Source organism: Telopea speciosissima, chromosome 9 (genome assembly GCF_018873765.1).
Source record: "Telopea speciosissima isolate NSW1024214 ecotype Mountain lineage chromosome 9, Tspe_v1, whole genome shotgun sequence".
In the NCBI taxonomy this organism is placed as follows: domain Eukaryota; kingdom Viridiplantae; phylum Streptophyta; class Magnoliopsida; order Proteales; family Proteaceae; genus Telopea; species Telopea speciosissima.
In genome coordinates, this window is record NC_057924.1 from 12,784,028 (window position 1) to 12,792,678 (window position 8,651).

Here is an 8,651-nt window from a genome sequence, read left to right on the forward strand (position 1 = left end):
GACATACTTCAATTTTTGTGGTTGCTGAAACTCTTTGTGATGCTAGTATTGATCATTGGTTAACCCTAATGATGAACTTGTGAATATGCCCTATCACAAGTTAACCTCATAAGTTAACCATGGATTAGATGGTTAGGATCAGGTGATAAGATTGCTTTGGTAATAGCTCATGCAGTCTGTGGCCCACCAATTGAGCTCTTTGAGTAGGATCACTAATGCAGTATTGGATGCACTCAATATTTTTGTCCGTTGTCCACACAGAAGCTTATAAAATAAAATAAAATGCTACATCTTTAGTCTTAGTTGCAAAACTTGAGGATTATTTTTTTGAATTGACTTGGATGACTTAAAAGCTGAGTGAACTTGTCTTCGGCAGGTACATTTGAACCTCAATAACCAAACAGAGAGGAATAGGGGCCCCTTTGAAGTTTGGTTATCACAAGATGAGCCACGTGAAGAGAAAACTATTTTTGTTGATGGTGTTCAGAAACTGGTAAGGCATTTGCATGGAAGTAACTCTCGATCTATTTTTTTGTAAAATCCATGCCGATTTGAATGTTTTTGGTTGCCCCTCCTGTCTAATTTTATATATAGCCTCACATGATTAATTGGATAAATGAATGGACTGGAGGCAGTATGTAGAACTTTGTATTGCATCAACTTGCAGTATCTAGAACTTAAGACATTAATACCAAGGCCAACATCCTGGTGCAGGTTTTGCCACAGGTAGAGGCACTCAGCTCCACAGATTTCAAACTGGTGAGAATAATACCTTGATGTTCACCTGCTAAGCTAGTGGTTGGACCTTGAAAGTTCAACCTGTTCTTTTCCATGCTTGAACCTTAAAGCAGTTGGGTCCTTGTATAAGCTCTCCAACTAAACTGTTATTTCTTTGATAGTCTTTATCTTTATGAACTCTTTCATTCCCTCTGCGTCTGCAGAACCTGATCGCCACAAGACTTGGGGTTCAGAAAATCACGGGAATTACTGTGTTTGACACGAGAGAGAAGAAAACTTACAACCCCTTGCTAGATTTGGAGGTTAGTTAAACTATAATTGAGTGTATATCTACTGAAAATATAGTGTTTAGGCTTGGTTATGTCGCAGTAAACTTGAAATTGCCAACTGACTGATGGTTTATTTTCGTGACATATCTTTTGCAAACTGGGCTTTTGTTGCAGATATTTGTTGATGCAGATTGATTTATTCGTGGGGCTGGCTACAGCCATGGAGTACCAGTCTGCAGAAGCTGGTTTATAAAACCAAACATGTCAAAAGCCCACAATTTTTTTATTTAGAGAGATCCATTTGATCATTCAGTTAATCACTATTACACCTGGGAGATTTGACTTGATGACCAGTGAAGGCGTTCTCTCTTGAAACTGGAGAACATTTGCCCGACTCTTCTTACGAATGGATCTTTCTATTGATCCTTAACTCCATCAAGCCTTGCTGCAGCAGTATTTGTTGTAACTTCAAGCTTTATTTTATTCTTTGAATCATTCAGTTTGATGTTGTTGAACTTGGAATTTTTTTCCCCCTTTTGAGCAAGGAAGTCAATTTTTATTTTTTTTTTGATAAATAAATAATTCATTACCAAGCAGAAGAAAGAATACCGGGGGCCCAAGAAAGGGGAAAGGAAAAACAAAAATTACACAAAGCTAGGCAAGACCCTTGGGGGGAGGGAGAGCCCTGCAGAAGAGAGGGAGAAAGACCCTAGGAAGCAACAATATGCTTGCTCCTTGGAGAATCAATATATTGGGAGGAGATGGAGGAGATCTTGTTTCTAATGTCAAAAGAGATGGTGTTGCAAATCTGCTGAAAGGTTCGAGAGGTAGGGGACTATTTTTTTATATTTTTCTCCATCCAAATCTATTTAATGGCGGCACTAAAGGTGAGCTTGCCCCATTACAAATAGAAGAATCGACAAAGTAAATGTGCACCCAAATCCATTCTCGTTGAAAAGGGAGAATCTTCTTATGATTCTTGGGTCAATATTTTGCAAGGACCCCTTTCTAAATGGAGGATAGGGGACAAGCAAAAAATATATATATATGGTCAATATCTTCCTCAACATTCCAACATAGGCAACAAGAGGGGGACACTAGGATTTGGTGATGGATGAGGAAGAATTGCATTGGAAGGCAGTTAAAGAGGGGTTGCAACTGTGAAGTTGTGGTAGAGGATATGGTGCTTAAACTAGACAAGCTTGCACCAAAGCTGTAAGGTGCCCTTAGAACAGATGAAGGTTCCATGCCGCTTTGGAGTTGAATAGGCTTGAGGAGGCAGGGGTCCAGATTATCCTATCTCCATTACCATGAAGCCTAATCTCCAAGGGGGTCAAAGAGTTCCACACCACTGAGAGCGAGGGAGAAGAAGTCGGAGGGGGCTCAATCACCAAGGCTAATGATATCGGTGACCATAGACTGCTTGGAGAGACCCGCACTATTGATGGCTCTGGCACTAACTGAGTTGAGGAGAACTCCCATAAGATGCCAATGATCAAGCCAAAGAGAGGTAGAGGAACCATCATCACTAATGGTGGAGATGGCTCCAAGAGCAATGGGCTGATGTTGAAAAATCTTGTGCCAGACATATGGAGTCATGGTGAAGGAGGCACGAGTAAATCCAATCCAACTAAATACTTTTCTGCTTGAACGCAAATTTTCAAATCAATTTGATGATAACGGCTGAGTAGATTTCTTTGATCCTTCTCAAACCAAGACCTCCCTCTGCCTTGGGGAGGCAAACTACAGTCCAGCTAGTAGGATGAAGAAATCTTGAAGAGTCAAACCCTTTTCCAGAGGAAGGTAGACATAAAGGATTCCATCTCTTTGATGGTTGCTTGAGGCAGCCCAAAGGAACCGGACCAATAACTGTAAGAAGACAGAACAACTTATCTGACAAGCTCCAAGCAACCTGCGTAGGAGAGAGGCTTGCCTCTCCAAATTTGAAGTTTTTTTAACAAATAAAATCAAACATGGGGTGCAATGGTGGGTGGACAATTTAGAAGTAATCAAAGGGAGACCCAGATCCTTGATCGGAAAGACTCCAATGGAGAAGCCTGACTTCTCAATCAAAGTTGCCTTGACTGATTCTGACACCCCGGCTAGGAACAAGAGAGCTGTTGGGGATGATGCAAAGACTCGACGTATCCTCAAAAGTATTGTAGACATTGTGATGAGGCTTTACTCATCAATTTTGATTATTACTTTCAAACTCTTAATTAATGATTATTATTGCTTAAAATTTCTGTAAGGCAGTATATGGGTAATATTAGAAACTTGGGATCATCTCATTGGATTGTCTTGAGCATATCTTCCTAGGGAATTAGGGAATTAGGTGAAAACTATCTGTTGTGGATATAAGTGTACTACTAAAAAATGTGGCTGTATCCTTCTTTGGTAGACACTATCGGTTGAGGGAATATAAACTACTGATTCGTTTTAAGTTTTTTCTTCACCCATCATGAAGAGAGATCCTTGTGATTGCACTCTATGAAATATGAATATCATCATTAATTCTCATCTTCTATTAATTGTGATCGAAAAGAATTTTGGATCATCTGCCAGTATAGTTAGGTGTCTACATCGATCCCACCTCTGGCCATTTTAAGGATGAAGAGAGGCATTTACAGAAGCAAACAAAAGATCTGGTTTTTATCAAAAATATGAATATACCCATTCCCCAATACAGTCTAAAGGATTGGATCCTACTATTGACGAAATTTTCTCTTTCACCCATGGTGAGAAGGGATAGGGTACATGATAACTTCATCACATGGAAGCAAAAGAGACCATATGGGAGAGAGAGAGCAGAAAAGAAATGTTTTTTATTCATGTTTCAAATTACACAAACGCTGGGAGTAAACAGTGACAGGAGCATTCCAATTTCCAACATCTACTCACTAGACAAGCATTGAAAAAAGAAACACAAAACCAATAGATAAGTAGTATGTACAGTGTCTTTTTCTTGTTTCTTGTTTCTTTGTTTTGGTGCGGGGTGGGGAAGGGATTTGATATTTTCCAGTCACATCAGTGATGGCGGTCATATGAGTTCCAAGCAGCCCAATTAGCTTCGCTTCCAACACGAGGCATGGTACTGTTCCTGGAGAAGACATCAACCTTGAAGATGGACCCACACATGACACCTTCGCTATCTACCCTCGGCATTGCCTTCACCTTGTTCATCGGATGCTCAAAGCTTGTTAACCCTCCTCCACTGTGAAACATACACCCTGCAACAACACCAAATCCCAAACAATTCATGTTCATTCTTTATGTATTAAGGACGGAAGAAAAAATTAAACTTTCTTATGTCTTCTCACATACCAGTAGGGAAAGGTGCGAAGGATTTGCCACAGCTTGTTTTAATGACTTTCAAATCATCAGAAATCACCACCGAATCATCTTCTGCGATTCCCCAGTGCAACTTAACTCCTCCATCCGAACTCTGTTCATAAACACAAACAGGTAGTGTTCTTTGTCAGCCATTCATTAGATGTTCTTTAATTAGTTGAGATTATGAAAGAGAGAGAGAGAGAGAAAGAACATACGAGAGCAGCAAAAACGGTGCCGTCCTTGCGATCAAAGACGACAAAGGCGAAACTTCCATCGAGTTCCTTGATGACCTGATCAGCAGGGTAAGGTCCCCTGTCTCGAAGGGTACGGTAAGCTTCAATGACAAGCATGGCCTCGTTGGTGTTCTTTGTCAACCCATACTGCCTGTTGAGACTGCACAGGTTGCTCAAGCTCCCCATAAATACACAGTAAATCTCATCATATCCACAGAACAACCTGCAATTTTGTTTTAATTCCAACAAATCTTCAATATTGCTTCCTTCTTATCTCTAATAATCAGTTTGATTTCAGATCTAAACTTGAAGAAATTCAAAAGCAACAAATAAAATCACACAATATGAATACCTTTGATTGTGGAGGGAGTAGATTAGGTCAGGACGAACATAAGCGAGCACAGCAGCACTATTAAAGGACATGGAAAAGGCATTATCAGGATGAGAAGAGAGAAAATCCTTGAGAATCTCCTCTGGAATTAGATTAGACTTTTTAGCACTCCTCGAAGAATCAGGGCTGTGTAGCTCCTTTGGTGGATGAGCTAATGTCTTGTTAAAGATCGCCAACATCTTCTTCTTCTTTGAGATTGGAACACTCGAATTTGAGATTTTCAGAAACTAAATTCGAAACAAGAATAGTGAAATTGAATGAGAATAAAAGAGGACACGATGAATTGAAGAAGACGGAGATAGGTAAGAGTATTTATAGGTAGATAGACATGAGAGCCTTTAGCCTTATTAGAGTTTGTTGAAAGCACACGAAGAAGACACCAAGAAATGGAAATGTGATGACCGGATGACATGTCAGATATTATCCAAAAACTTAGATATCTGTGCAAGCTGACTGGATAAGATTCTTTTTCCATTATTATTTAATTTTGGCTGGTAAAGATCAGGTGATTGACCGGATGACATGTCAGATATTCTTTTGTTGCAGATATTTGTTGATGCATATTGATTTATTCGTGGGGCTGCTACAGCCATGGAGTACCGGTCTGCAGAAGCTGGTTGTTACGTCCTCTCTTGGAGCTTGGGATTGGTCTTGTTTATAAAACCAAACATGTCAAAAGCCCACAATTTTTTTATTGAGAGAGAGATCCATTTGATCATTCATTTAATCACTATTACACCTGGGAGATTTGACTTGATGACCAGTGAAGGCTTTCTCTCTTGAAACTGGAGAACATTTGCCCGACCCTGGATCTTTCTATTGATCCTTAACTCCATCAAGCCTTGCTGCAGCAGTATTTGTTGTAACTTCTCAAGCTTTATTTTTTTCTTCCAATCATTCAGTTTGATGTTGTTGAACTTGGTAATTTTTTTCCCCTTTAGAGTAAGGAAGTTAATTTTTTTTTTTTTTTTTTTTTTTGGATAAATAGATAATTTATTACCAAAGAGAAGAAAGAATACAGGGGGCCCAAGAAAGGGAAAAGGAAAAATCAAAAATTACACAAAGCAAGGCAAGACCCTCAGGGGGAGGGAGAGCCCTGTAGAAAAGAGGGAGAAAGATCCCGAGAAGCAACAATAAGTTTGTTCTTTGGAGAATCAATATATCGGGAGGAGATGGAGGAGAACTTGTTTCTAATGTCAAAAGAGATGGTGTCCCAAATCTGTTGAAAGGATCGAGAGGTAGGGAACTATTTTCTAATATTTTTCTCCATCCAAATCTATTTGATGGCAACACTAAAGGCGAATTTGCCCATGACATTGAAAATAGAAGAATCGACAAAGTAAATATGCACCCAAATCCATTCTTGTTGAAAAGGGAGAACCTTATGATTCTTGGGTCAATATTTTGTAAGGACCCTTTTCCAAATGGAGGAGGATAGGGGACCAGTAAAAAATATATATATATGGTCAATATCTTCCTCAGCATTCCAACATGGGCAACAAGAGGGGGACACTAGGATTTGGCGATGGATGAGGAAAGACTGCATTGGAAGGCAGTTAAAGAGGACTTGCAACCGTGAAGTTGTGGTAGGGGATATGGTGCTTAAACTAGACAAGCTTGCACCAAAGCTGTAAGGAGCCCTTAGAACAGATGAAGGTTCCATGCCACTTTGGAGTTGAATAGGCTTGAGGAGGCAGGGGTCCAGACTATCCTATCTCCATTACCATGAAGCCTAATATCCAAGGGGGTCAAAGAGTTCCACACCACTGAGAGTGAGGGAGAAGAAGTCAGAGGGGGCCAATCACCAAAGCTAATGATTTTGGCGACCATAGACTACTTGGCGAACCTGCACTATAGATGGCTTTGGCATTAACTGAGTTGAGGAGCATAGACTAAAGAAGTCGGAGGGGTTCAATCACCAAGGCTAATGATATCGGTGACCATAGACTGCTTGGAGAGACCCGCACTATTGATGGCTCTGGCACTAACTGAGTTGAGGAGCACCCCCATAGGGTGCCAATGGTCAAGCCAAAGAGAGGTAGAGGAACCATCATCACTAATGGTGGAGATGGCTCCAAGAGCAATGGACCGATATTGAAAAATCTTGTGCCAGACCCAAGAAGCATCAAAGGAGGAAGGGACAGTGCATATGGAGTCATGGTGAAGGAGGCACGAGTAAATCCAATCCACCCAAATACTTTTCTGCTTGAACACAAATTTTTAAATCAATTTGATGATACCGGTTGAGTAGATTTCTTTGATCCTTCTCAAACCAAGACCTCCCTCTGCTTTGGGGAGGCAAACTATAATCCAGCTAGTAGGATGAAGAAATCTTAAAGAGTCAAATCCTTTTCCAGAGGAAAGCAGACATAAGGGATTCCATCTCTTTGATGGTTGCTTGAGGCAGCCCAAAAGAACCAGACCAATAACTGTAAAAAGATTGAACAACTTATCTGACAAGCTCCAAGCAACCTGCGTAGGAGAGAAGCTTGTCTTTCCAAATTTGAAGCCTTTTTTACAAATAAGATCAAACATGGGGTGCAATGGTGGGTGGACAATTTAGAAGTAATCAAAGGGAGACCCAGATACTTGATTGGAAGGAGTCCAATGGAGAAGCCTGACTTCTCAATCAAAGAAGCCTTGACAGATTCTGACACCCCGGCAAGGAACAAGAGAGATTTGTTGGGGATGATGCTAAGACTTGACATTTCCTCAAAAGTGTTGTAGACAAAACATAATGGTCTCGATGGAGGTGATGTTTGCTTTGGAGAATATCGTAAGATCATCTATGAAGGCAAGAAAACTTGATATGCTTACACTTGGGGACAGGAGAGATAAGCTGTTGATCAATACATCACTAGATACTTGAGAGAGTACTTCAAGGACCAAGGAGAAGATGTATGGAGAAAGAGGGCATCTCTGATGAATGTTAAATCCACCCTATAATCCATTGTGATGAGGCCTAACTCATCAATTATAATACTTTCAACTCTTAATTAATGATTATTATTGCTTAAAAATTCTGTAAGCAATAATATTCATATACAATGTGACTATATGCTTCTTTGGTAGACACGATCGGTTGAGGGAAAATCAACTACTGATTTGATTAAGTTTTTTCTTCACCCATCATGAAGAGGGAACCTTGTGATTGGACTCTATGAAATGTGAACATCATCATTAACTCTCATCCCCTATTATTTGTGATCGAAAAAAATTCGAACCATCTGCTTGTATAGTTACCTGCCACACCGATCCCACTCACTGGCATTTTAAGGATGAAGAGAGGCATTTACACACGCAACAAAAGACAGATGATGTTGACATTACTATAAATACAAACCGATGGTGTTGGCATTACGGTAAATACAATTGATCTGGTTTTTGTCAAAAATATGAAAATACCTTTTCCCCAATCCAATCAAAGGATCAGATCCTACGATTGAAGAGATTTTCTCTTGAGAAAAGAGACCAAATGAGAGAGAGAAGGACGGAAACGTTTTTTATTCATGTTTCAAATTACACAAACGCTGGGAGTAAACAGTGACAGGAGTCCAACATCTACTTCACTAGATAAGCATTGAAAGGAAAAAAAACACAGAAAACCAATAGATAAGAAGTATGTACAGTGTCTTTTTCTTGTTTCTTGTTTCTTTGTTTTGGTGCGGGGTGGGGGAGGGATTTGAT

At 40.0% G+C, this 8,651-nt stretch overlaps 2 protein-coding genes across 3 annotated transcripts in view; one reads left to right on the plus strand and one right to left on the minus strand.

Moving 5' to 3' along the window:
• LOC122640404 (probable trafficking protein particle complex subunit 13 homolog) overlaps positions 1-5,754 on the plus strand; it is a 29,068-nt gene extending 23,314 nt beyond the window's left edge. The window contains exons 9-12 of one of the 2 annotated variants that reach the window (XM_043833578.1): positions 377-493; positions 715-759; positions 942-1,040; positions 5,511-5,754. In XM_043833578.1, coding sequence (XP_043689513.1) covers positions 377-493; positions 715-759; positions 942-1,040; positions 5,511-5,531 — 282 coding nt within the window. In that variant the 3' untranslated portion in view covers positions 5,532-5,754. Of the gene's footprint in view, positions 1-376; positions 494-714; positions 760-941; positions 1,041-1,181; positions 1,260-5,510 lie in introns of those variants that run through there. The other variant, XM_043833579.1, reaches the window with a different exon arrangement.
• On the minus strand, positions 4,034-5,167 carry LOC122640406 (stem-specific protein TSJT1-like). Its single transcript, XM_043833580.1, has 4 exons — positions 4,926-5,167; positions 4,556-4,796; positions 4,332-4,452; positions 4,034-4,237 (listed from the first exon to the last, which is right to left on the minus strand). The coding sequence occupies exons 1-4, from the start codon at positions 5,141-5,143 to the stop codon at positions 4,035-4,037; spliced, it is 783 nt and encodes a 260-aa protein (XP_043689515.1). The 5' UTR covers positions 5,144-5,167; the 3' UTR covers position 4,034.
• Positions 5,755-8,651: the final 2,897 nt, after the last annotated feature.